Below are 27,775 nucleotides of genomic sequence, written 5' to 3'. Positions count from 1 at the left end.
GGAGGAGCCAGTTATATTCCAGAACTTCTGCCCCCCTCCCTGGGGGAGGAGGTGGGTACACAGATGGCCCTTCTTAAAGGCTTAAGGAGCTTTGCTGGCAAATACCAAGAATTCAAGACCTGAAGAGATTACAGAGGCTCAGGAAATGTTATGGGAAGTTGCTCTGCCAGGTCCCTGATCTGCTAAGATCCAGAGTAGTGTTCTCAAACCCTCTCTGAAGGTAGTGGGGGTGGGTGACCCTCAGTGGTTCTCACCCTCATCCCGACTTACAGATTCCTCTTCTTTTTAAACACGGACCTTTGAAAGATGTTTTATCAGCCAAACTTCAACATAAGTGAAAGGTGTTTTTCCATCTGACAAAAGTAACCAAAGAACCACCTTTCTGTTTTGTTTCATTATGTTTAAAAAAAATATCAGCTTATGTCATTTACTGACAAATTCTGTTGTGTTTAAAAGGCTCAGAAGGAGGACATACCAGGTGGTGCAGCGTAGGGGATGCGGATTCAATCCGTAGTCAGGGAACTAAGACCCCACATGTCTTGGGGCCCAAAATCCAAAATGTAAAACAGAAGCAATATTGTAACAGATTAAATAAAGACTTTAAAACTGATCCACATTTTAAAAAATCTTTTAAAATAAATTAATAAAAATAAAAGACTCAGAAGAGGAAAGAACAAAGGACAGGAGTGAGCTGTGTGTGTTGGTTTGTTTGAGGTCTGGAACCGATTGCAAAAGTTTAATAAAAAAGCATCACCTCTTCTGGTTGATCGAGGAGGGTGGTAGCTGATCTCTGAAGTATATTGGATAGGTGAAGGCCCAAGTTTCTTGTAATATTGGAAAGAGATTTCTCTCTTAGAAGCCCCCTTCAGAGACATCTATGAGAGTTCTCACATTCGGAAAATGATGGCCCAAAACCTGGTTGCAGAATGCTATTGCGCCCCACCACGAGAGGATGGAAATTGCATTCACAGTATTGACTTTCTGCTCCTGGCAGCCAGCACACAGCTGGGCAGACAGGAGGAGTTCAGTACATATTCACTGGGTGAATATTTTAGGAAGGACTCATCAGCCTGAGACCGTGTCTCAAACTCTCATCCGGGACCTTAGTTCAAAAATCGGGAAAAAAGGACCAGTAAAGGCACTAAGATATAAAGCCTTTCCCTTTCTTCCATGCCCCCTTTCTCGACTTGTCATGACGGGGTTTTGTTTTGTTTTTAACTTGCCTTTTAATGACATTGTAAGTAAAGTCGAAATTGTGAATGATCTGCGTGAATCGCACCATTCACTTTTACACTGCTGTTCAGTCGCTCAGTCGTGTCTGACTCCGTGTGACCCTGTGGACCTGCAGCACGCCAGGCTTCCCCGTCCTTCACCATCTCCTGGAGTTTGCTCTAATTCGTGTCCACTGAGTTGGTAATACCTTTACATTGGACAGTGCCGGTTTTCAATGTAAGTAGATAGCCCTTTAACTTGTATGTTGAGTCATCAAAGTGATACGATTCTTATCTCAAACCCCATGTGTGCACAGGTATTTTATTATTATCAGGACAGTAGAAACAGGGCACGAAACTGATTCAAACTGTTTTTATTTCACTTCTTGACACACACACATTCTATCAACACACTCCACTTTTGGCTTAGTAATAATAAAGGAAGGCTGGAAAAGAAAAGAAACTACGCTTGACTGTCTTTGCTTTTCTCCCATGTCATCATCTGCTGTGGAAGTGGGTGTCTAATGCAGGAAGTAGCAGAAATCGGAAAGGACGGGCCATCTCAGGGTCCTTTGGTTGTTGGTATTTCTCAGAATGCACGGCTTTCTGTCAGCTTTGAACCAAGCTCTGGTTCCTGGCCAGCAGGGAGCTTGGCCTCAGGGGCTGCTATGTCATCGACGTAACCCCTTACCTGTGCAATAAGCCCCCTACGTATGAACCTTCACATTATGAACTTTCAAAGATGCGAACGTGCGTTCACACGTCCGATCATGTAAGTTAGTTCCTGTGCCTGGAGTACACTGTCATGTGAGAGCATCCTCTACAAATGGGTGTGTACTTGTGTTCTTGGTACAGTGGTACGCAGAGGACAGTGGTACAGTGTCTTTATTTCGAGCCCAGGATGTCTGGAAGCAAGTGTAAAACCAGCGGCGATATAGCTAGTACTGCTGTAATTTTCAAGGTACTGTACTGTAAGACTTAAAATGGTTCTTTATTTTTGTGTTTTTTAATGCGTTATTTGTATGAAGACTATTATAAAACCTATTACAGTACAGTACTATATAGCCTTTTGTTGGATACCTGCTGCTGCTGCTCAGTCACTTCAGTCGTGTCCGACTCTGTGCGACCCCATAGACAGCAGCCCACCAGGCTCCCCCATCCCTGGGATTCTCTAGGCAAGAACACTGGAGTGGGTTGCCATTTCCTTCTCCAATGCATGAAAGTGAAAAGTGAAAGTGAAGTCACTCAGTCGTGTCTGACTCCTAGCAACCCCATGGACTGCAGCCTACCAGGCTTCTCCGTCCATGGGATTTGCCAGGCAAGAGTACTGGAGTGGGGTGCCATCGCCTTCTCCAAGTTGGGTACCTAGGCTAACGTTATTGGACTTACCAGAAAATTGGACTTAACGAACGCACACATAGGACCAAACTCCTCTGTATGCAGGGGGCTATTGTACTTGTTCTGAGGCTCTCTGAACCCCACGCAGCAAGAATGCCCTGGGATTCTGTGCTCACGGGACACCAGAAACGCCAGGTCAGACGTGGCGGCAAGGACCAGTGGGCACGTATACTATGTGTATCTCCCCAACGTGCCCACCATCCTGTGGGACTCCATGTACCAAATACAAGTTCAAAGATAAATGATTAAGAATTCCCAGATGAAATGGCTGAGCATTAAAACCAGGGGTGGGGCCTTGTGAAGCTGTACATGTTTCTGTTCAGCTTCCTCCAGGAAGCCCAGGAGGACCCTCCTGTGGGTCACATTTTTGGATAGTGGCCCAGTTAGGGCAGAATCAATCCTTTAAGGCAAGAGGAGAAGGGGGCGGCAGAAGATGAGATGGTTAGGTAGCATCACCGACTCAGTGGACATGAATTTGAACAAACTCCAGGAGATAGTGGAGGACAGAGGAGCCTGGCGTGCTGCAGTCCATGGGGTCACAGAGAATCAGACCCGACTTAGCAACTGAGCAACAACAACAAATCCCTTAAAAGACTGGGCCGGTCAAGTGTCCTCAGATCCCCATTCAAGGCTTATATCTTTGGAAAATGCTGGAGGCTGCCGTTTCCTTTCTAGGCCTCCACCCTTCTACTTGAAATCATTTACATTTTTTGAAAGTCAGCTTAGGTCATTCACCCACAGGTTCTCGTGCGTTTTAAAGGCTCGGAAGAAAAGACCAGGAAAGGAGCAGAGGTGGGTGTTGTCCATTTCATCTGGGATCTGGAATGGATCAGAAAGCAAAAAGCCTCTAGGAGTTCTGAGGCCCATTCAGAGAAGCTCCCCAGCTGCTCCGGGCATGGCTGTTTTCTGGCCAAAGCTGAGCAGATAAGTTGGGACAAGGGAGGGAGTGGCCTGATGACCAGGGACCCAGTGCCCTCAGGGCTGGAGAGAGGGGAGGAGAGGAGGGGCCGTGTGCAGGTGCTGCGTGGCTCCACGTTTGGGGTGTGTTTGGCATACACAGAGGCTTAAGGAAGCCAGGAGTTTCATTCCAGAAGAAAAACTCCTCTCTCCCTGTGGGGAGGGAGGGTGAAACAGGAAGCTCGGACTAGAAGCACAGGGAGAGAAATAAATGCTCAGAAAGCAATTAGCACTTGCTGGCAGCTCTAAGCAGATCACTGAGGGCTTTTCAGTGACTGGAAAGTTCCAAGCACATTGTAGGAAGCAGGTAGTGGCACCGTGAGCCAGAGGAGGAGGCTGAAAGGAAGCCTGCCCCCTCTTTAATGGAGAAGGAACACTGTGTTAGCGGAAACAGTGAGGATGAGAAGGGAAAGGTGAGCGGGAGAAGCCGCGTTTACAGGGTACCTTCCGTTCCTTTGACTCAGTCTGCCTTCTTCCTTGGTTTTCATTTACTGTGTGATTAATGCTGATTGTGAGTCGCTGTTTCCATCATTAGATTTAATAGTTGCATAACTGGCTGTCCTCCAGGGCTTTGCACACCGTTTTTGGATGACCAGCAAGCTGAGGGTGATTTTTACCTGTTTAAAGGGCCGAAACAAACAAAACAAAGAATATACAGCCGAGGCCAGAGGCCCACAAAGCCTGAAATGTTTCAACTGGTCCTGTGCAAAGACAGAGCGCTGGGCACTAACAGTGAGCCCCAGGCTGAGACCGTGGACAGCTCAGCGCACCCAGGGCGTCCCCGCTCTGAGATCCCAAGGTTCAGTGCAACTCAGGTTGAAAAGCACTGCCCTGAGGCAGCAGTTCTCAAAGGAGATCTCGGCCTCCTCCAGCTGGATAGAGATGCAGCATTCCGGCCCTCCTGACCTGCCAGCTCAAGAACTCTTGGGCGGGGATAGTAAACTGCATTTTAACAAGCCCTCCAAGGGATTCTGATGCACCTCAAGTCAGAGACCACTGTCTCTCTTAGCCTTGGCCTTTCAAACCTAAAGCTTCTTGTTTGCAGGCAAACATCATAGATGGTTAGGTGGAGAGGGGTGGAACAGCGAGGCCTGGAAGACTCTTCCAAGGCTGCACGTAACTGTAATCATTGCTTTATACGCAACCAAGGCCCCAGGAGACACTAGTTCAGAGACACTAGTTTGATCCCTGGGTCAGGAAGATCCCCTGGAGAAGGAAATAGCAACCCACTCCACTCTTCTTGCCTGGGAAATTCCACGGACAGAGGAGCCTGGTGGGCTACAGTCCATGGGGTCGCAAAGAGTCTGACACAACTGGGCGACTAAGCACAGGGCCCTAGGAAGTGACATGAGTTGCAGGAAGCAGATCTTGGGACTAGAACAACACCACCATTGACAGCAATAATGTTATCCCTTAAAATTTTTTTTTTTTTAATTTTTCGTTGTAGCACATGGCATGTAGAATCTTAGATTCCTGACCATTGCTCTAACCGTCATCCCCTGCATTGAAAGAGCTGAGTCTGTACCACCAGCGAAGTCCCAACAGTAATGTTATCCTTAATCAATGTTACCATGAATATCAATATTAGCTTTGGGCTCTATTTTTCATGACTGTGTGTATGTTTGTCTTTTAGTACACCTTTTGGAAGGTGCACATTTGGTAAATGCAAAGATTTAAGCACACTTGTAAACAACCTTGAAATCATTGAAACAAACATTGTACATGCCTGGGGAGTCGGAAAGCCGTGTTGCTGACCTTCACGTCATGACCGAGTGTGAATTCTGTTTTCTTGGCATCCCTCAAGTGCAGACAGACCACTCCCACCCAGGGTACTTCAACCAGTTGCTGGCCCTCCAGTGATGTAGCACGTGGCACGCTGACCAGAACGTCACAGGGACTTGAACCTATTGATGTCCTGCTGCGTGCCAAGCACCGTGTGAGGTGTGCATGCATGCTCAGTCACTAAGTCATGTCTGACTCCTTGCAACCCTGTGGCCTGCCAGGCTTGTCTGTCCATGGAATTCTCTGGGCAGGAATACTGGAGTGGGTTGCCATTTCCTCCTCCAGGGGACCTTCCTGACCCAGGAATGGAACCCATCTCTGCTGCATTGACAGGTGGGGTCTTTACCACTGAGCCCCCTGGGAAGCCCATGTGAGGGCTTAGCCTATGTCATCTACCATCATCATGGTGCAGTTATCTCCATTTTACAGCTGTGGATTCTGAGGCACAAAGTTCAAGGCTTCCCCCAGTCCCAGGATGTCTGGCCTCAGCATTGGTAGGGGTGGAGGGAAAGCTCACCCACAATCAGGCGGTATGCAGCATTTCAGTAAATCTAAGCTGGTGAGCCTGTGGACATGGAAACCAGTTATTTCCTTCCCAGTTCTCCCAAGCCTTGCCCAGTGTCCTGGGTGTCCTTGGAAGGGTGAGCCTGCTCCCTCCGAAGGCTTGCATCTCTGACGTGCCATCTTAGAAAGAATTCAAGGATCAGAGGCGCATGGGCGACCAGAAAGAAAGACTCCATCTGGGTTATCAGGAATGCAGTTGCTCCCCGCAGAGCTGGCTGGGTCCTTCCATTCTTCCTTCCTCATTTAGAAAATTAATAGCCAGACTGGTAGGCAGATTTTATGTATCATCAGCATCAGCAGTAATGAGGCATCATTTTAGAGTGTTCACATCTCCAAAGTACTAGACCCTCCCTAGCTTCTGACGTCCTGGTGTTAGTGGGCTTGGTTACAGCCAGAGGCAACGAGAGTCTAGGGATCATGACCGTGGGGGCAGCCCTGTGAGTCTACAGCATCGCCCCCCCCCACCACTCCCAAACCAGGACTGAAGACCAGAAATACAGGTTTGTGTCCCAGCTCTTCCCAGTCTTACCTGGTGAGAATAGAGAAATGGTTTCCCTGGCCAATATGGGGATGAAGTGATTTCTAAGTGATTTCTCCATCTTCTGGACCTGGGATCTGCAGACAGCTTTCCAAACCTTGGGAACAATGGATAATGATGCTCCTGGTGATGATGTAATTGGCACCGATTACATCGGGAGCCAATGTGGGCAATAGCTAGGGTATTCTGATACCAAGTCCATTTCTATAACATCCTCCCTCTGTAACTCATGAAACTAAAGCTCTTTTGGAAAGAATTAGGGTGACAGTACAGGGGTTGCTGGCTAGTTGCCACACGAGTGTGCTATTTCTTGGCCCGGAAAGATCGAGCATCTCCAAAGAGACAGGTTTCTGTATGCTTGGCTCTCCTGCAGGGGAGATTCTAATACTTTGGTCGGGGGGGCAAGATGGGGGATGATGAAAGTCCCTAGAAGATGCATTTTCACAGACCTGGGGATGAAGAAACATGATTTATTTATCAGGGAGCTTAGCAGCTTCCAAACGCTCTTCAATAAATTACATCATCTCCTGGACTTAATACCTAGCAGATTTAGATCCGAGTCCCAAAATGAAAATTGGAGTTTAGAATCGGATGCATGAGTGTCCTCTCTCACCGCCTTGCATACACACATGTACGGATCCACAGTCACTGTGCTGTGGCAGAGAGCGAGCTGAAGCAGGGGGAGGTCTGGAGACCCGGGACGCCTGGCTTCTTCCCCAGCTCGGCCTCTGCTGCTTCCCTGGGGTCTCTGAGCCTGTATCTAAGACAGGCCCTTCCTGCATGAGTTCACACTCCAGGTCTTGTCTGTACCCACCCAAAACAGGCACCTTAGCCTGTTGCAGAGGAAAGTCATAAACCCCTTTGCGGGTGTGCTGAAACTTATGGGACCCCCACAGGTAAATGGCAACATTTTTCCCCACAAATTCAGGGGCCTCCAAGTTATATATCTAACTCCTTGGAAGCAATGGTCTTCCAAAGCCTTACTGCCAGGCCAGTGTCCTGTACCAGACACAGTGCAGGCCCTATTTTGAAACCAAATGAGGAATTGCACCAATCCTCCTCTTTGGGAACGGAGATGAGTTATTGTGTCATTCGGGGCTTTTTTTTTTTTTTTAATTTCCTGGTGCCTGGAAAGGAGTGTCTGTACCTTTCTCACTGCCGGGGGGTGGGAGGGTGGGGTTGTGAATGTCCATCAGCATGACGTCCTGTGCCTGATACTGAAGGGCTCTGAGTCACCCCCCCACCCCCAGCATCCCTCCTGCAGTCTGACTGGTCCCTTAGAGCCACAGAGCGTCCAGACCACCATGGTTCCCTCAACGGAGGCACTGCTGCTGCTGGTGTGATGGGAATGGGGTGGGGGCAGGCTGCATGCTAGCCACACTGCCTGGTCTTCATAGTCACTCTCTCGGGGGTCCTCACTCTCTCGCCCTTACAGGATGGAGGGGGACACTGGCTTAGGTACTTAGATGACCTACCCAAGGTCACACCGCTGGTCAGGATGATGTGTATGTGACAGCCCAAGCCAAACATCAGAGAACCACACTGGGGGCAAGGGGGGTGGGAGCAGTGCTGTGGGGGCATCTCTGTCTGAAGATTTGGGTCCCCGAGTCAAGCCCGGTGGCAAGTCCTTGTTGAGTCTGAGAGCTGGGACCATTGTTGCCGGGGGACCCGAATGCCTCCTGCACCCTCCAGGCTATGAGTGTATCTTACACCCCTTTCCTGCTCAATACCCACAATGGAGGAAACACCTCCCCCAACCCCAGTCTCCAAGAACAGCGCCACCCCGAGTTCCTCCAGCTCCAGTCTAAGCCTCGAATCCAAGCTTGGGAGCTCGTGGACCCAGTGTTCCCCACTTCTGCCTGGATCACTGGGAGACTGTGGGTATGGGGTTTTCCCTCCACTCTCGGGGCCATATTCACCCAGCCCTTCTGACCGTCTGTGAGTTCTCCAAGGCACTAGCACCCAGATGTCGGCTGGACCACTGATGGGTGGATGGGTGGGTGGCAGACTTGTGGGAAGACCTGCTTCAGATGCACCCAGCCTACCCTGTGCCAGAGGGGCTGGATCAGAGCTGACCAGCTGGCGTCTCTGGCCACCGCCTCCTCTGGGCCTATGTGTGGCGGTCAGCCTTTTTGCCTGGCCCTGGTCACCGTGGCCCCAGACTCCTGAGGTCCCAGTGCAGCTTCCTAAGACCCAGCCCAGGTGCAGTCTCCCGGCTGAGTCCAAGGTCGGGACAGTGTGAGTCAGACGTGCTGGGAGCTGCTGTGGGGAGAGGGAAGAGGCCAGTCCTCCTGGCCTGAGGTCCCCATGCCCCCACCGAAGGCACAGAGCAAGGCTCCACTAGCCAGAGGCCTCCTGGGGAGAGGTGCTGTCATCAGCAGCTACAAGCTGAGCAGATATCAGAGAAGCCTGATGCTGAAACCGGAGAATAGCTGGGCTCATGAACTGGCCTGGCCAGACCCAAACTAGGACGTATTCTAGGGAGGCAGGCACCAGGAGATGGGCAGAATGACCTGCCAGGCTCTGGGAGATGGGGGAGCAGGTGGGGAGTGGGCGAGGAGGTGGATTTGTATTTAGACTGAGCTGTATGTCCTTGAGTGACTGCTTGTCTGTGGGGTTGGGTGTCCTAAGAATGCTGACCTTGTAGTTATCATGAGAATTGCTCACCCCTTGGCTTTATTACTCCCCTTGTCTGTGCAGGTGGCCTGAGATGGTGACAGCAGTAGATTTTATGTTGTGTGTATTTTGCCACAATAAAAAATGAAAGAAAAAGCAGGATGGGGCTGAGGCCAAGGAGGACCACACGAGCTGAAAGTGAAATTATAGTCGCTCGTCATGTCCGACCTTTACGACCCCATGGACTGTAGCCCCCAGGGTCCTCGGTCCATGGGATTCTCCAGGAAAGAATACTGGAGAGGGCTGCCATTCCCTTCTCCAGGGGATCCTCCCGACCCAGAGATAGAACCGAGGTCTCCTGCATTGCAGGCAGATTCTTTCCTGTCTGAGCCACCAGGGAATCTCAGCACAACCCAAACCATCTATCAGATGACGGGCTTCTCAGATGATCATGGAGGTCCCTTTCAGTTCGAAAAATATCTCCTGGGCCTATGATGCAGACTCCTGGAATGCAGACCCCTGGCTCTCCCCTGGCTCATCGACCGTGGACAGTGCCATGTTGCTGCTGCTGTTGTTCTTTAGTCGCTCAGTCGTGTCCGACTCTGCCACCCCACGGACTGTCACCCACCAGGCTCCTCCGTCCATGGGATTCTCCAGGCAAGAATACTGGAGTGGGTTGCCATTTCCTTCTCCAAAACGAATCTCAGTGCAACCCAGGTGGGACACGAACCCACAATCCCTAGTGCCGGGTGATGGTACCATTAGAGAATAAAGAGGCTCACGCCTGCATCTTGGCCTCAGACAGAGCTAGAGTGGGTTTCTCTGTGCTTCCCGCTTTAGGGTGTGTAGGGGAGGGGAGACAGGGATCAAGTGAACTTGAATGTGGGGAAGAGGCTTAACACACCCCCTCTGCCAGAGAAGCCATACTTTATCTGTTTCATATGTTGAGGTTCTACAGGAAAATTTACCTAAAAGAATGTCCTGCTAGAACAGCAGCGTCCTCCTATGCAGATAAAGAGACTGAGGTACACAGAGGGCAGTGACCTACCCAAGGTGCTGGCAGGTAGGGAGGGCTGCCCCAAATTAGACACCCGGACACCTGGGCCCTCCCCTGTCTGCAGTGCCTCTGTAACACCATGCCATGTCCATTAGCCATTCCGAGCATCATTCTCTTTGGGAATCACGGGAAGGGAAGACCACCCTCAGTGCCTGTTCCTCGCCTGGGGTCCAGGGCACACGCTCTCCCACCCAAATCCCCTCATGCTGAGCGCCTGCCTTCCCTGGGGATGATGACCAAGCAGCTCCCTACCCCCAACAAGGCCTCACACACAAGCCTCCATGTGGATGATGAAAAGAGCAGCTCTTTCTAGGTGGAAAGTGCAATCCATTCATTCAAGAAGATCAGGAAAATTATAATATAGATCCATCTGTGAGTGTGGGAAAAATTATAGACTGTATTCTTCACTATAATTAAGCTGGTTTTAGTGGGAGCAGTAAGTACATTTGATGGCAATGCTTTGTTCTTTAAAGGTGCATTTGAGACCCAGTGCATCAGAGTTAAAACCCTGTGGTGTTAGTTCGGAGCAGCAATGATTTTCCCTGGTGGATTCAGGGTCCCACGTCTCACCACCAGCCTCCTCTGCTCCCCTGGCTTGGTCCACCCGTGCAGGTGGGCAGCCTAGGCTGCTGCCTGGGACCGATGGTGGCTGAGATGGCCAGCCCTTGGATATGAGAGTTGGACCATAAAGAAAGCTGAGCCCCCAAGAAATGATGCTTTTGAACTGTGGTGTTGGAAAAGATTCTTGAGAGTCTCTTGGACTGCAAGGAGATCAACCAGTCAATCCTAAAGGAAATCAGTCCTAATGTTCATTGGAAGGACTCAAGCTGAAGCTGAAACTCCAATCTTTTGGCCACCTGATGCAAAGAACTGACTCATTGGAAAAGACCCTGATGCTGGGAAAGATTGAAGGTGGGAAGAGAAGTGGACGACAGAGGATCAGATGGTTGGATGGCATCACCAATTTAATGGACGTGAGTTAGAGTAAGCTCCAGGAGCTGGTGATAGACAGGGAAGCCTGGCATGCTGCAGTTCATGGGGTTGCAAAGAGTTGGACATGACTGAGCGACTGGACTGAACTGGCCTTCCTAATACCACAGTCTCTATCGTGACCTTACAGAGCCACCAGAAGTCAACAAAACACATACCCGGGCCCATGGGTGATTTTGAGAATTCGCTTAAGTGAATACTCATCCCCAACCCCAGGCTCTGCTTTATAACTTGCTTAACCATTTGGATTTACTTAATTTAACCTCCTAAGTAGTGACTCTAATCCTGTCATCCCCTGAGTCAGAAGGTCCAGTGATGTCCCCATGCTTTCAGAATAAATGCCAGTTTTGAGCCTGGCATAGACCTGCTTTGCACCTTCTCTGCTAAATTCCCGCTCATCCTGAGCACTCTTCCGGGGCTCCCTCCTTGGCCCCGTGCACACGTTTCTGTCTGAGCCTTGTGCATGGTGTGGAAGTGATGCCCATGTGTCTGACTCCCCAGCTGTGGTCTCTGCGAGGTCAGGGCTGTCTCAGTCACCTCTCGTCTTTCATCCCAGCACCTGGCGCATCACACAGTGAGGTTCCATGAATTCATAGATTAATGAGTTCCTCTCAGACGGGAAAGCAGATACAGGAGCAGTGAGAAGCCCACTGCAGCCAGAGGTGTGGGTGGGTCTGTGGCAGGATGTGAGCAGTGAGAGGTACAGAAGGAGTGGGTTCATGGCAGGTGGGTTAAGGAGAGCCAGGAGAGGGGTCAGGAGACAGAGGAGCCCTGAACTCAGCAGCAGAGAGTGAGCTTCCAGGGGAAGGTGACATGGGTGGTTTCAAAGGCAGCAGAGCTGAAGAAGGATGGGTTTGAGACACTGCCTCTGGCTTTGGCAACTAGAAGTGACTTTGGGGTGAGTGGAGGGGGTAGGGGGCCAGACGCCTGGCTGTATCCCACCCCCATGACTCCCCTCTGCAGAGCCTCACAGCCTGGGCTCTGGGGACTTCTGCTTCTGCTGCTGCTTGCCCTACAGACCCTGAACCCACCCTCAAAGGCCCCCTGTGAGCCTCCATCATCGCTGTGCGAGGCTTCTCAGGAGGTGTGTCCGGGCTCCGGGGGCCAAGCCTGAACAGGGCAGTGAACTCTGCATGGAGGCAACTCCTCCCCTCCCCTCAAAGCCTGTGGAAAACCCAGACCCAAGGGGCCGGGACTTTGGTGTCCCTGACCCCAGGACCTGGTTCCTGGGTGTGTGGAGGGAAGCCTCAGCCTCCTCGTTTATGAAATAGACGTGATGGCACCGGCTTCGCTGAACCGTCAAGACCGTTGAAGGCCTGGCCCTGCCGAGGGCCAAAGCCAGAGGGGGCTGCGATTCGGACTGCTGGTCAGACTCTGGAAGAGGTGCTGGGGCTGGAGATGGTTTCTCTGGGCCCTAAAACAGCTCATCTCTGTGACTAGGAAAGCTTCTGTTTCTGGAACAGAGCAGGATGACCTGCCTCCCTCAGAGCTGGTATTTGTTTATTTAATGAGCTACTTCCCAGCTCAGCGCACCTCTAACAGCTCAGCCACCACTGCCGTGATGCTGGGCCTCCTGCAGTAGGAGGGGGAGGAAGCCAGAGGGTTTGTCAGCCTGAGAGCCCCCTGGGGCAGCTCTCAGGGCTGTGGGCTTTCCTAGCCTCGCTGGGGAGCCATCCCTAAGGGCTGAAGCCAGCGCAGGGAAAAGAGGGCACGTGGGGGTCGGAGAGGAGCTGATTTACGTCTATTTTCAACACCTGTGGTTTCAGCTGAGGCCGGCCTCCTCTAGGGGGCACCTGTATGTCCAGGTATCTCCCCCTGGGGGTATGTCCCGGTCCCTGGTCCCCTTCGTGCTGCGTTTGGATTATTTTCAGAAAGGTTTTCTATTTTGATGCACCGTGGATCTGGGACTGTGTTTCTCAGCTGGGGCTGGCGTTGAAAGATGAGGGAAAGGAGAGGGTGGCCTAGAGAGGAGGGAGGAAGCACCCGGTGGCTCGGGCGGGACGTCCCGGGAGGCCTGGCGGGAGGTGCCGGGCTGGTGCTGAACCATCTGTGCAAAATGCCTTCCACACTCGTGTGCATCAGGGCGCACAAAGGATAACCTAAGTTTTGCTTCTCTCTTTTCATCACCTTTGACCCAGGTATCCTGGGGAACTTGTGAGACATAGTTCTGTAACTCTTACAGGTACAGGCTTTCACGTGGCTCTTTGGTGCGTATGTTCGTCCATCCATTCACTCCCCACCCAGTGATGCATTGGGTGCCAGGAGCATGTTCAGGATACAGACTTAGCTCAAATCTTAGCCAGCGCTGTGGTTGCGGGAAATGCCTTATGCTTCTCTGTGGCGTTGGTGAGTCTGGATGTCAGAGCCTGTGGGCTGGAGAAATCTACAGCGTGTGGAGGGGATGGGCCAGAAAGAGTCGGGGACTCGAGGAATGTTGAACGTTGTTGACACATGATGTAAGATAGGGGTGAAGAGCCAGGACTGAACACCCACGTCGCGATATTTTTTTAAGTGAAAAGAGTACTGCCAATCTTCATGTCAAGGCAGTAGGTGTGAACCAGGACTGTCCGAAGAAACTGGCCTTGGGGGGGCAAACTGGAACATATGGGCCCCCGAGGAGAGTCCACTTTGAAGCCAGACCGCGTGACTCTGAATTCCACTCCCTGCTTACTGACAGACTGGCCCGGGCAGAATCTGTCCCGTCTCTCTCCCTTTCTTCTTCTGTCACGTGGAGTAATGCCTATGCCTACTCATGGGGTTACTGTGAGAATTAAAAGAGGGGATGCTTCCAAAGGGCTTGGGACCATACCTGACAGGTGGTACGGGATCAGTAATATTGGCCCTTGTTATGTGTAAGCACACGATCATACACACGGAGCCTCAGGTGAGGCAGAAATTACATGCCAGCAGGAAGTCCTAGACTAGAGACGCAGCCTTACCCACCTCAGTAAGGGATACAGAGTCATTGCAGTTTTATGTGCTAAGTTGCTTCAGTCGTGTCTGACTCTCTGCGACCCCATGGACTGTGGCCCGACAGGCTCTTCCGTCCATGGGATTTTCCAGGCAAGAATACTGGAGTGGGTTGCCATTTCCTTCTCCAGGGAGTCTTCCTGACCCAGGGATCGAACCTGCATCTCTTATGTCTCTTGCATTGGCAGGTGGGTACTTTACCACTAACTCCGCCTAATCAAGGCCCACAGACACAGAGCGAGATAGAAACAGAAATGGGAGCAGAACCCAGGTCTCTAGATGCCAAGGCTAGTCCTTCTTACATCCTGCAGAGGGACAGAAGGGTTATGGAGAGAATCAGTAGGGGTGATAGCCATCCCTTTCTGTGCTTAATGACCTCATTAGCCCTACTTTGATGACAGAGGCCTTGCCACGCTGTCCCATGGAGCCCCATCCATAGGCCCCCCAGGCTGCAGCCCTGCCTTGGAGCCCCTTCTTCCACCTCACAGAGGGTGTTCCTTTCACAGCATCTTCCTGTGTTGAGAATGGAGATGAGGTGCTTAAAGTTCACCAAAACCCTTGCCCTTTCCCCGCTTCTTTTTCAGTAGAAATATATGTTTTAAAAACGTAATTAAGAAAACTGAGAAGTACACACTCTTTTCAACACACATGGAACATTCACTAAAGGAAATGATTTTTCTGGGCCATAAAGCAAATCTCAACAAATTGCAAAGGACTAAGATGATACAGAGCATATTCTCAAGCCACAGTGGAGTCAAGCCAGAAATCGGCAAGAAAATCACAACTAAAACATTCTCCAAATGTTTGAAAAATCAAGCAACACTTGAATAATCCTGGATCAAAAAAGAAATGGCAGTGGAGATTAGAAAATACTTTGAAATGTATAGTGAAAATATGACAAATTAAAATGTGCAGAAAGCAGCCAACACAGTACTCAGAGGGAAATATATAGCCTTAAAATGAATCTATTCACTTTGAAAAAGATCATCATCAAGCTATACACTTAAGATCTCTACACTTTACTATGTATTTATCGAACTTCAACTTTAAAATTTGGTAAAACAGGAAATCATCCGATTTAGCAAATTCATACCAAAATACAAATGAGTGATAACACTCAACTATATCTACCTTTTAAGAGAAGGGTATTAAAAAGTATAAGAAAAAATGTGTTTTTTTGGCCACACTTTTAAGCAGAATGTCCTTACAAACCGGAAAATTTCAGATGACCCATGTCAGAGTTTGGAAGCCTTTCAAATGAAAACTGAGACCAACCCATCCAGCAGGAGATTGTACAAAAATTGCTCATAGAAACATATTTGGGTGAAAGAGAGCTTAGATATAGAGATGCTGATGAAAGATAAGAAGGGAAAGTCTAGGAAAAATAATGTCCAAATATGTATTTTATAGGTTCATATTAAACATGGTTGATAGAGACCTAAGGAGCTCTTTACTGGTATCAACCATACTATTTCTAGTATAATCCTCAGTAAACATCCCCTTTAAAGCTCAGTTGCCTTTCAATGTATAAGCTCAAATCGATTTCCCTGTAATCTATAGAGAGTATAATTCTTTATCATTCTTACCCTGCCTGCTTCCACCGCAGGTTAGTTGATAGACTTTCATGACTTGAGGCTCATCTTAATCGTAGCCTTAGTTAAATATTATCAATATTTATGCTCCCTTCTTTTAAATGACTGTCATGTCTGGACCAATCAACTCTGTTGATGAAGGTATTGATTTTCTGCAGGTGCATTCTTCCCGGTCAGCTGAGGACACGGTCTCCTGTTGTGGCCACTGACGTGACCCCACTAGTGGGCAGCGGGCTTAGGTGCAGAGGCCGTGAGCCTATGTTTCCAGCTGTCAGATACACAGCCTCTGGTTGATGTTTTCTATCAGGTTACCCATACCTTGTTCCTCTTAGGGCGTTGGTTGTAATAATCCCTTCACCCTGGCATGGCACTGAGGTTGTCCTCATATAACACACAGTTCTTGTAAATTCTTCCGCTCGTGTGATCCCCATGACCACCCTGCAAGGGAGACAAAGCCGGACCAGCATCAGCCCCATTCCACAGATGAGGAAGCTGAGGCCCGAGAGGGCCTAGGACCTGCCCAGGGTCACACAGTCATAGGTGACAGCTGATATTCACACCAGCATCTTCTAATCCGCCGACTAATACTGTTTTTGCTTGTTCGATGATTCTTTTTTTTTTTTTTTTGACGGTGCTGCATCTTTGCTCCTGCAAGGGCTTTCCTCTAGTTGTGGGTTGTGGTGCTTGGGCTTCTCGTTGCAGTGGCTTCTCTTGTTGCAGAGTCCGGGCTCGAGGGTGCTCAGGCTTCAGTAATTGTGGCACATGGGCTCAGTAGTCGTGGCTCCCGGGTTCTAGAGCACAGGCTCAGTAGTTGTGGCTCACTGGCTTAGTTGCTCCGAGGCATGTGGGATCTTCCTGCATCAGGGATCGAGCCCATGTCTCCTGCATTGGCAGGCGGATTCTTTACCACTGAGCCACCAGGGAGGCCCTCCCTGTTCACTGATTCCTATCATAAGCACTAGGGAAGTGCTCATTTCCTGGGTTCAGACAACGATTTTTTTTTTAAAGAAGGACTCAGTAAAACAACAGAGAGTGATACTCGCCTACAGGCAGAACCTCCAAGACTGTGTATGTATTGCTGCAGAGACTCAGAAGGCAGACAAACCACCTGCTTTAGGTTTTGAGCGCAGCCCCGACTAATCCGTTGAACACACATTGGTACTTGCACATGAAGTAAAAAAAAAAAAAAATAGCCCCGTACTTAGGAAAATATGTGTCTCTGGAGATTAAGACTAAGAGTTCTTGGTGTTGGGATTTTAATTCAAGTTTCACCTCTGGCACCATCCACATGATGCTCTAAGTAGCATTTGAACCTATGTGTGGTCCTAAAGAGTCACCTGCATCCCTCCCTGCCCACAGTAAACACGATGATGTAACAGAACAAGCCAGTGGTCACTCAGAGCCCCCGGGCCAGCCGCAGTCTTGCTGTAGCACTCACAGCTGCCAGTCCTCAGCCTTGAGGTCTAGGAGATAGAAGAGCAGGGAGAGGGGCCTGGTCCCCCGCAGGGTCCCCAGGCATTTGGGGTCTTGGTGGCACTCCTGACCCAGGATCCTGCCAGGATCAGAGAACATCAGCCCCGCCCCCTCCTGCAGTCCCCATCTGGGGTCTATGCCCGGCGAAGACCCCTCCATTCAGCTTCAGCTAGAGACCACGGAGCTGGAAGCGGTTACAAGAGGCCGAAACTAGAATTTTCCAAAGACCAGTAAACATCTGCTCCCACTCTCACATCCCTCTCCACTTTCTCACTCTGTGCCTCGGTTTCCTCCCCAGTAAAAGGGGTAATAACCCTCTCGTGGCTGTCTTTGGTGTTAAATCAGTTAGTGCGCCTACGGCACTCAGTGCAGTGCTTACCACCTGTTGTTGTTGTTAGTCATTCAGTCCTGTCTGACTCTTTGTGACCCCATGGACTGTAGCCCACCAGGCTCTTCTGTCTATGGGATTCTCCAGGCAAGCATATGAGAGTGGGTAGCCGTTCCCTTCTCCAGGGGATCTTCACAACCCAGGGGTTGAACCCATGTCTCCTGCATTGGCAGGCAGATTCTTTACCTCTGCGCCATCTGGGAAGCCCCTAAGCACCTATTAGCAATTTAGCAAAAGTTAATGATGATGACAAGCATATCAGCCAATCCTAATCCTCTTGGTGGCCATGGAGCCAGAAGTCCAGCTCTCTGTCCTGCCGTTAATCTGCAGTGTGACCTTGGCCACAGTGTGACCCCCCCAGCCCACCCCGGGGCTCAGCTTTCCCAGTTCTCAAAGGGGCCAAGTCAGGAATGCTGTGTTCTGACCAGCTGTCCCTCTTGGAGGCCTGCGGGAGCTCCACTTCTCAGACCCCTTCAGAGGGATGGTCCACCCACCAGGACTAGGTCAGGCATGTGGAAATGAAACAGAGAGGGAAGAGGGTGAAGAAAGCCCACACACGCAGCGGCTGCAGCCAGGGTTCATTCCAAGCCTGTATTCGGTTACACGTTAAACCACTTAGTCTGTTTTTTCCTTTCCAACTGTTTGACCATCACGCAGGCCTGACCCTTTGTTGAGCAAGAACCCAGAGCAGGAAAGTGGCACTTATTTAACTGATGGAGAGGGTGGAACTGGTTTTTCCACAGCAAATACACTGGCTTCGTTTTTATTTTAGAATCACCAAGCTTCCCCTACACCCCAAGTATGGGATCTCTCCACTTGAGAGATGGAGGCTCAGGGCACCTCCAGCCTGAGCTAGGGCTTACAAAAGCATCAGAGAATAAGGGGTTGGTGAGACCCCGGGAGCAGAGAGTGTGTTATAGACAGTGTATTATTGTGTTGTTGTTGTTCATTTGCTGATTCGTGCCCGGCTCTTTGTGACCCCATGAACTGGGGCCCGCCAGGCTCTTCTGTCCATGGAATTCTCCAGGCAAGAATACTGGAGTGGGTTGCCTTTCCCTTCTCCAGGGGATCTTCCCGACCCAGGGATCGAACCCAGGTCTCCTGTACTGACAGGCGGATTCTTTACTGGCTGAGCCACCAGGAGCGAGGGTCAAGGAGGCAGGGTCACCTCCTCATACCCACAGGATTTTCTGGGATCCTGTGACACAGTTGACTATCATCCCCTGAGGGGAGGGGGGTCTCTGCCCCGCCCGCCTCCCCCACCACTGTCTATCTCGTACCCCTTAGAGGAGCATCCTCCCATTGATTCCTGCCCACCCAATGAAACCCACTTAAGAAGATGAGTCTGTTTCTGAGAAATCACGAGACACTCCTTGGAGCTCAGGGGGAAATGGTTCTGGAAGATGATCCAAAGCCTGGCTCCTCCAGTCACTGGGGGTGCAGGGGGGCAGGGGGCAGGAGAAAGCAGCTGGGGTTTGCTTTCCTCTCCAGGGGCTGCTGCCGCCATTCCCATCCCCACCCCTATTACTGCCGAGGAGATGGTCTTAATCACAGGGGAGGGCTGAAGAAAGCGGGGAGAAAGGAGGGCAGGGAGGAGAGTACTCTAAGCCGGCTGCCTGCTGGGCCCATCTAGAACCACTGGGGCCCACCCACCCGCCTTCAGCCCGTCCCCCCATCCCTGGTCACTAGCCAGGAGGGTTTAATGGTGGCTGTGACGTCTTTCCCCGTGAGATGAACATGCAAATCACTCTTTCTTACAAAGTCAGAAATGCTTCTCCACCTTAAGCCTTCTAGCTGCTTCCCCCGCCTTCTTATTTGAAAATACCTACCTTGGGTCTCCACTCCCTCCCCGCCCCCAGTACTGATCCCTAGCCCTCAGCATCCTCCGCTGATGCTGCTCTGGCAAAGGTGAGACCTGCCAGGCTCTTGGGACTGGCTGTCTCAGCAGCACGTGGCCCCGTGGCCCACCCCTGGCTCCCCTGTTCTCCTTCGGCCAGTCCCTTGTGAATCAGTCTCCCCAAGGCCACTTCCTCCTCCCAGGATCTTTCCTCCGCTGCTTCCTGGCTGTATGTGCACCTGCCTTCAGTGTCTGCCCCCTGCTCTCCAGCCCGCTGCCCCTGGCCTGTTCAGACCCTGCTCTCTTTCTCTTGGACAGCCTCAACTGTACCAACTGCTTAACTGGTCTCCCCAAGCACTCAGGCAGCCCCAGCCCCGTGCTGCCCCTGCCCTGGGACTCTCTCTGAAATGCAGGTCTCATCAAGGGACCCCCTTGATGAGCACTTTCCTGAAGCTCTCAGGATGTGAGTCCAAGGCTTGGCTGCCTGTGGTCTGACCCCTACCTGCCTGTACACCTCTCATCCCTCCATTTATAGCCCATACCAGTGGGCCTCAAAGTGCAGACAGACAATTTACTTAGGATTCTTAATTACTTTCATCTTTAAAACAAAAAACAAAATTAAGCTTTGATGGTATTTACTATATAGGTTGACAACAATCCATGAATAAAATTTATAAATAAATATACATATTTATGGGGTATGCTGAAAACATTTTAGTGATGAAGTATACAGTTAGAAGAGTTTGGTGACCAGTGCCCAGCATTACAGCCCATCTTACTGCCCATCCTCAGCGACCCTGTTAGCATTCTCTGGCAGACATTTGTACTTATCACTCCATCCACCACACCAGGCTGAAGTTAGCTGTGGGTGATAGAATATTCAAACACATACCTTAAAGAACCATCAGTTTTTTTGTTCTCTCATATAAACTAAGTCTGGAGGTGAACAGCCCACAGATGGTGTAGCAGCTCCAAAATCATCTGAGATCCGGGCTCTTTGAACTGATTGCTCTACTCTTTTCAACTCATGGTTTCCAGCTCATGGCTCAAAATGGCTGCTTGAGCTCCAGCCATTCCATCAGCATTCCAACTTACTAGAAGAAGGAAGAGGGGAAAAGAGACATGCCTTGCCTTACTTTTAGGATATTTCTGATTACTAGAGATAAAGAGTGGCATTTATTAATGATAAAGGGGTTGACCCATCAGGATGATATCACAACACCAAATCTATATACACGCCAAGATATATGAAGCAAAAATGAACAGAGCTAACCAACAAGGACATATTGTATACAAGAGAACTATGCTCAATATCTTATAATAAACTCTAATGGAAAATAACCTGAAAAAGAAAAAAAAAATATATATATATATACTATCTCAATATCTTGCAATAACCTATAATGGAAAATAATCTGAAAAAGAATATATATGTATAGGAAAAGAATATATATGTATAGAAAAAGAATATATATGTATATATAACCTAGACAGCATATTAAAAAACAGAGACATTATTTTGCCAACAAAGTTCCATCTAGTCAAGGCTATGGTTTTTCCAGTGGTCATGTATGGATGTGAGAGTTGGACTATAAAGAAAGCTGAGCACCAAAGAATTGATGCTTTTGAACTATGGTGTTGGAGAAGACTCTTGAGAGTCCCTTGGACTGCAAGGAGATCCAACCAGTCCATCCTAAAGGAGATCAGCCCTGGGTGTTCATTGGAAGGACTGATGCTGAAGCTGAACACCTGATGCGAAGAGCTGACTCATTTGAAAAGATCCTGATGCTGGGAAAGATTGAGAGCAGGAGGAGAAGGGGACGACAGAGGATGAGATGGTTGGATGGCATCACCGACTCAATGGACATGAGTTTGAGCAAACTCTGGGAGTTGGTGATGGACAGGGAGGCCTGGCATGCTGCAGTTCATGGGGTCACAAAGAGTCAGACACAACTGAGCAACTGAACTGAACTGATACATGTATATGTATATATATTCTTTTTCAGATTATATATATATTATTATATAATATCATTAAATATTATGTATTGTTATATATATATAGTTGAATCACTTGGCTATACACCTGAAACTAACACAATATTGTAAATCAATTATATTTTAATAAAAAATGTTTCAAAGAAAACAATAAACAGAGTTGAAGACAGATATATAAGTTCATGGTCCTAGTGAGAGTCTGATATACCTTTTTTAAGAGTCAGTAGAGCAAGCAACAGAGAAGGCAATGGCAGCCCACTCCAGTACTCTTGCCTGGAAAATCCCATGGACGGAGGAGCCTAGTAGGCTGCAATCCATGGGGTCGCACAGTCAGACACAACTGAGCGACTTCACTTTCACTTTTCACTTTCATGCATTGGAGAAGGAAATGGCAACCCACTCCAGTGTTCTTGCCTAGAGAATCCCAGGGACGGGGAAGCTTGGTGGGCTGCCGTCTATGGGGTCGCACAGAGTCGGACACGACTGAAGCGACTTAGCAGCAGCAGCAGAGCAAGCAGCGGAGAAGGCAATGGCACCCCACTCCAGTACTCTTGCCTGGAAAATCCCATGGACGGAGGAGCCTGGTAGGCCGCAGTCCATGGGGTCGCGCAGAGTCAGACACGACTGAAGCGACTTAGCAGCAGCAGTAGCGGCAGAGCGAGCAGACATAAAATCAGTAAGACTGAAGCTGTAAAAAGCAGAACTAGAAAGTTTGACCTAATTGATGGCTATAGAACAATGGCAGCTCATGGTGACAGGGTTTACCTTCTCAAACACACGGGAAACGTTCACCCAAAAATGTTACTTTAAGAAGGTGCATATACTGCTTATGCTTCCGTGCCCTCTGCCATCAGTTAATCCTGGCAGTACCCAGCAGGGCAGGGGGCTGGAAAGTGTCATCCACTCCAGGTGGCCAGGTACCCAACTGAAATGGGGGCTTCTGGTCCTAAGGCTGAGGGGGAAGTGTTAGGAAAGCCAGCAGCCTCGGTCCTTCTAGCTGCCTTCCCCTGGCAGCTCTGGTCCCAACAGCAGTGCATGGTGGATAAGGGCTTGGGCTGAGTCAGAAGCTCCTCGTTCTGTTCCGGTTTTACCACTTAATTGCTCTGTAACTCGGACGAGTTATTTAACCTGTTGGAGTCTCAGTTTGTTTATCTAGCAAAATGAGAGTAACTCTATTTCATAGCATCTCATCCATCTGGCATCTTCGACTCAATAGACATGAATTTAAGCAAATTCCAGGAGGTGTTCCGGACAGGGAAGCCTGGTGTGCTGCAGTCCATGGAGTTGCAAAGAGTCAGGCACGACTGAGTGACTGAACAACAACAACTACTACTTCTTAGGGCTGTTGGGTAGCTGGAACGAGATCATGTGTGTAAAGCACTTAGTCCTGGGCTTGGCACGTGATAAATGCTCAGTGTCAGCTGCACAGAGAGGTTAAGTAACTTGCCCCATGTCACACAGCCAGGAAATGACAAGGCTAGATTTCGCATCCAGGCATCTGGCTCCAAGCTGGTTCTGATACTTCTCTGGGGACCTCTGCCACCCCCAGCAGAGGGCCCCATAGATGGTAGGGCCCCATGGAAGAAGCACACAACAGGGAGGATAGGAAACCATTAGCCATGTGACTTGAGAGAGGTTATGTTAAAATGTGTGACTTAACTCAGATGTGTGTTAATTTCCTCATTTCTTCTGCAGAAGTTTGGATTAAGTGAGCCCAGAGGTTTGTACTGACCCTGACATTCCACAGACCCTTGCGGTTCTGTCTTCTCTACCCCTAGTGGCTGAAACTTTGCCATTAGCAATGTGTGATTTTAGTTAAATCCTGTCACCTGCCTGAACTCTTAAATACAGTTTCCTTCGGAGTATCCTGATACCTCGGTTTGTGGGTCAAGAGAAGGCTCTGGTGCATGGATCCAGTGGGCCCTGGCTGGGAGGGGAGGACCAGACACAGGGAGAGGAGAATACAGACAGGAGAGGCCGAGCCCACTGGCCCAGAGGGTCCCTTTTTAGGGACCCGCCTGGTGACCTGCATGATGACTGTGTAATAGCTCCTGGGTCAGTCGCCTAGCCAACTCCAGCCACTTTTTTATAGCGCTTCCTTTTTTCTCCTTCTGTATTTTTTCTGCCACCCTACCTCTCAGACTAAATTGGAAGAAAATGGGTTTTGTCTTTTTTTAATGAGAAGACAAAGTCTTAAATTACCTTATTTGAGGTCTGCAAATAGAAATCCCAAATAAGACATCCACCTCTTCTTTTCTCTCTTCCTCTTGCCTTGTCTCAGGAGCCCCTGAGCTCAAAATAAATCACAGAGCAGTGGCTCTGGAGGAAATAATCTGGGTCGGACCAGTACCAGTCACCGAGAGTGGGCAAGGCGGTGGGGGAAGAGCCCGATTGGACAGTGGTGGGAACTGTGGAGAAGGACACAGGGGTGGGCAGAATGATGGCCTTGCTGCTCTGGGTCTGGAATAAAAGAGGTCCCCCTAAAGGGGCAGTTCCTTCATGAGCAGCTATGTTGAGTGTTAGCGTGTGTGTGTACGGGTTCCCAGGAGACGAGGAGCCCGAGTAGAGACCACAGAGGCTGCTATTGGATCTTAGATGCAAATGAGACCCCCGGGCACAGTGACCCTTCACTTTCTCATCTCACTGACGCCAGTGCCCAAGGAGCCCACCAGTGGGCATCCACCAGGGCTAGGGGAGGGACCATGGCTCTGGGGCAAAGACTAGGAGTTCTACGGCTGACATCCTGATTTTAATCCCTGCCCCAGGTAATCAAAATAGCCAACCGAGATTTACCCCATGCTGGGGACTATGGTCAGCCCCTCACAGAGACCATCCCGTCGAGTCTGCAAGACATCCCGCTATGCAGGCATCGTCATCATTTCCTCCTGTCCAGATGAGGACGTGGAGGACAAGAGGTTCCCTAACTACCCAGATTCTCACGTGGCTGTGACAGATCAGGGTTGGAACCCAGGAGCTGGGCTCCAGAGCTCTTGTCTTCCTCCTGCCAAGCCACTCAGCCCGCTGACCCATTTCCTTCTTTGGAAAGTCGATGTGCTGGGGGCAGGCAAGGTGGGCTGGGGATCATTGAGGCCCTTTCCGAGCACGGTGCTCTGGTTTGAGGTTCACGCCTCACCTACATGTGCAAAAGTCCTATTCAAACGATGCAGGATTCCACTGCAAAGCAGGTGCACTGAGTGTGTGTGTGTGTGTGTTGTGTGCATTCACGCACTTGTGTCTGGCAACCCTGCTGAGACAGGGCAGAGAGTAAGAGCACAACAGGACTGGAGACTTCCCTGGTGGTCCAGTGGCTTAGACTCTGCACTCCCATTGTGAGGGGCCCAGGTTCGATCCCTGGGCAGGGAACTAGATCCTACATACCGCAACCAAGAGCTCACATGCCACAGCTAAAGATCCCACGTGTCACAACTAAAGATCCCACACATCACCACTAAGACCCAGCACAGCCATGGAATTCTCCAGGCTAGAATACTCGAGTGGGTAGCTGTTCCCTTCTCCGGGAGATCTTTCCGACTCAGGGATCAAACCCAGGTCTGCACTGCAGGCGGATTCTTTACCATCTGAGCCACCAGAAAAGCCTATTTAAAAAGAATACAGCAGGAAGGTGCAAAGTTGGTGGGAAGACTTGCAGGTTAGACCTACGTCAGAGGGGGCAAACCAAGATCCACAGGCCTAGAAAATTCTGTCTGGGTCACCTCCATTGTATGTCCAGTGGCCTCTGGGTTTTTCTGTTCTTTGCTCAGGGTTGCATACCTGCAACCTCAGAGCCCCCGGTCAGACAGGCTTGGGAGCCCCTTGAAAGGAGCCTCACTGGGCAGCCTGGCTCTGGGCTGGTGAGGCTGACTCTCTGGACGCCCTGGCCACGCATGTGTCTTCTTTGCAGGCCCAGCAGCCATGGCCCACTACAAAGTGGAGCAGGATGACTGGCTGACCGTCTACCTGAAGTATTTGCTCTTCGTCTTTAACTTCTTCTTCTGGGTAAGTGCCCCCAGCATGCTCCCTGCTACCCCAGCACTGAGTGAGTCAAGTCATCTTTGCTGTTTTGTGTTATCACTCTGGCGTGGATTTTTTTCTTTTCCAAAGACCACTCAGGGGCAAACTCTGCCTGCTTGAGAGCAAATGTGTGCATTTATTACTGAGAGGGAATGAAAGTCTCAGTCCACAGGTTGGCATGGGCAGCGTCACGGCCTCTGAGAGAAGGATGCTCGGCCTCGCTTGTATCCCAGCCTCCTCAGCCCACGGGGTCCACTCTGCCTTCCCAGCCATAGCTCGAGGCCCTGGGGCCTGGCGGGAAGTGTGACGGCTTCTAATAACTGCTTCTTTGTGTTTGAAGCCCATTTGCCTCTTATGACTCACATTCTCCAGGCCTGAGGCAGAGAGACGCAAGTCCTGGGGTGGGGTGGGGAACAGCAGGGCGGGGGGCAGGATGCCTCTGTGCTTGGGGAATGGTCTCCATAGTGACCCCACCCCAGGAAACTGCCCAGACTAGGTCCTCTAGGAGCAGAGGAGTCTGTCCACTTGAGACAACTCTCCGGGTAACCGGGAGCAGAATACCATCAGGTGCCCAAAGTAGCCAGATACTGGAGTGTGTATATCACTTTGTGAGATGGTCTCACTGGGCCTGGAGGGCTAGGGTGTGGGCAGCGTGGGCAGCTCTGCTGTGAGCAGCTCATCTGTGCTGTCTGAGGCTGTTGTTGTTCATCAGTAAGTCGTGTTCAACTCTTTCTGCGACCCCATGGACTGCAGCATGCCAGGCTTCCCTGTCCTTTATCGTCTCCCGAAATTTGCTCAAACTCTTGTCCATTGAGTCGGTGATACCGGCCAGCCATCTCATCCTCTGTCGCCCCCTTCTCCTCCCGCCTTCAGTCTTTCCCAGCATCAGGGTCTTTTCAATGAGTCTGCTGTTTGCATCAGGTGGGCAAAGTATTGAAGCTTCAGCTTCAGCATCAGTCCTTCCAGTGAATCCCCAGCTAAACAAAAGTTAGCTCTGCAGTGACAAACCTGCATTTTTGCCTGAATAATGTGCTTGTTCCCTGTCCCTCCTGCCTGGAAAAATCTTTCATGTTATACGTCTCTAAGAGCTCCTTTTCAACTGCTCGATGGGACGCCGCCTAGATTCAAATCAACCTCAGATTTTGTTCAAATCAACCTCAGATTTTGAATGTGCCTCAGTTTATCTTTTATTGGTGTGTTTCACAGATGCCCTGAAACGGTGTCTGTATGTAAAGTGCTTGATTCCGTCTCTGCACACAGAAGGCACTCAATAAATGCAGTATTTTGGATACATGAGATGTAGAAGGCCCCAAATGCCACCAGATCAACCTGCTGATGAGGCTGGGCTAGATTTCCTTGTTACCATGGCAAAAGATACAGTCTTGGAAGCATCTCGGAAAGGCAGAGGCAGAGATAGGCTGTGTCTGCCTTTTCGGTCTTTCACTAAGATAAATGAAATTGCTTAATATGGGGAAGGGTCCTGGTGCAGCAGTTAAGATTTGATGCACACACTGAGGCAAGGTTTCAAAGAGTCTTGGAGGGGAGACATGTGATGCTATCTATTCAGAAGTTGAACAATCTGATACATGTTTAAACGCAAAGTTCCTGAAACAAACCATAAACTCATTTTATTTGCACCTTTTATCTTCCTGGGCAAGTGTTTCCTGGAATAGTGAAGTTGTATAGAGGAAGACAGTAGAACAATAAAGTCACGTGGATGTGATCAGTATGCTCTGTGGGTGTAGACACTTCCGATTCCCAGAGATAAATCCATTGGGGTGTTTAGGATACTCGCTGAGTGAGGGTTTTTTTTTTAAAGAAGAAGTATGCTTTTCCTGATCATGAAAGTCTGATGTGTCTACTTTAATAATCTTAAAATACTGAAAAATATAAATAAGGAAAAATTGTCCCAGTATCTTACTGTCTTGGGCTGCTGAGGAGCCTTGACAAAGGAGCATAAATTGGGTGGCTTCAGACAACAGAAATTTGTTGTCTCATAGCTCTGGAGGCCAAAAGTCCAAAGTCAGCTCCCCACACAGACCTCCTGCTCTGAGTTAAAAATACCCCTGCCCGGGGGGTCTGGCTGAATACGGCCCAGCCTCCAGGGACTCAGTCAGCCAAGTCTCCTCCCCATGCAGGGGATGGTCAGTTTCAAAGGTTCAAGCTTTGAGGTTCTGGCATCTGTCCCCCGGACTCCCTACTATCTCAATAGACATGGGACAGACCCCTGGTCTTCCTTCTCCCACGGCAGAGCCCAGCCCCATGCATTCGGCGGCACACAGAGTCCCTGGGAATTTTCAAGAATTCTCCAGGGAGAGATCTTGTCCTCGAGGACCCCTTCCACACACCCCAGAGTCCAGTGGCTGGTCCTCCCCTCGGAGCAGCCCCTCTTA

General features: G+C 49.9%; 1 protein-coding gene across 3 annotated transcripts in view; it reads left to right on the top strand.

The window, feature by feature from the left end:
• The window catches only part of TSPAN11 (tetraspanin 11), a 64,695-nt gene that overhangs the window by 4,157 nt on the left and 32,763 nt on the right, over positions 1-27,775 (top strand). For all 3 annotated transcript variants that reach the window (XR_003511021.1, XM_027541044.1, XM_027541043.1), the window contains one exon: positions 25,273-25,367. Coding sequence is in view for 2 of the 3 variants with exons in the window: in XM_027541044.1 (XP_027396845.1) it covers positions 25,284-25,367 (84 nt within the window). In the remaining variant the exon portion in view is untranslated. The remainder of the gene's footprint in view (positions 1-25,272; positions 25,368-27,775) is intronic.

This window comes from Bos indicus x Bos taurus, chromosome 5, assembly GCF_003369695.1.
Source record: "Bos indicus x Bos taurus breed Angus x Brahman F1 hybrid chromosome 5, Bos_hybrid_MaternalHap_v2.0, whole genome shotgun sequence".
Classification (NCBI taxonomy): Eukaryota; Metazoa; Chordata; class Mammalia; order Artiodactyla; family Bovidae; genus Bos; species Bos indicus x Bos taurus.
The sequence above is the reverse complement of the archived record's forward strand: the minus strand, read 5'-3'. Positions and strand labels throughout refer to the sequence as shown.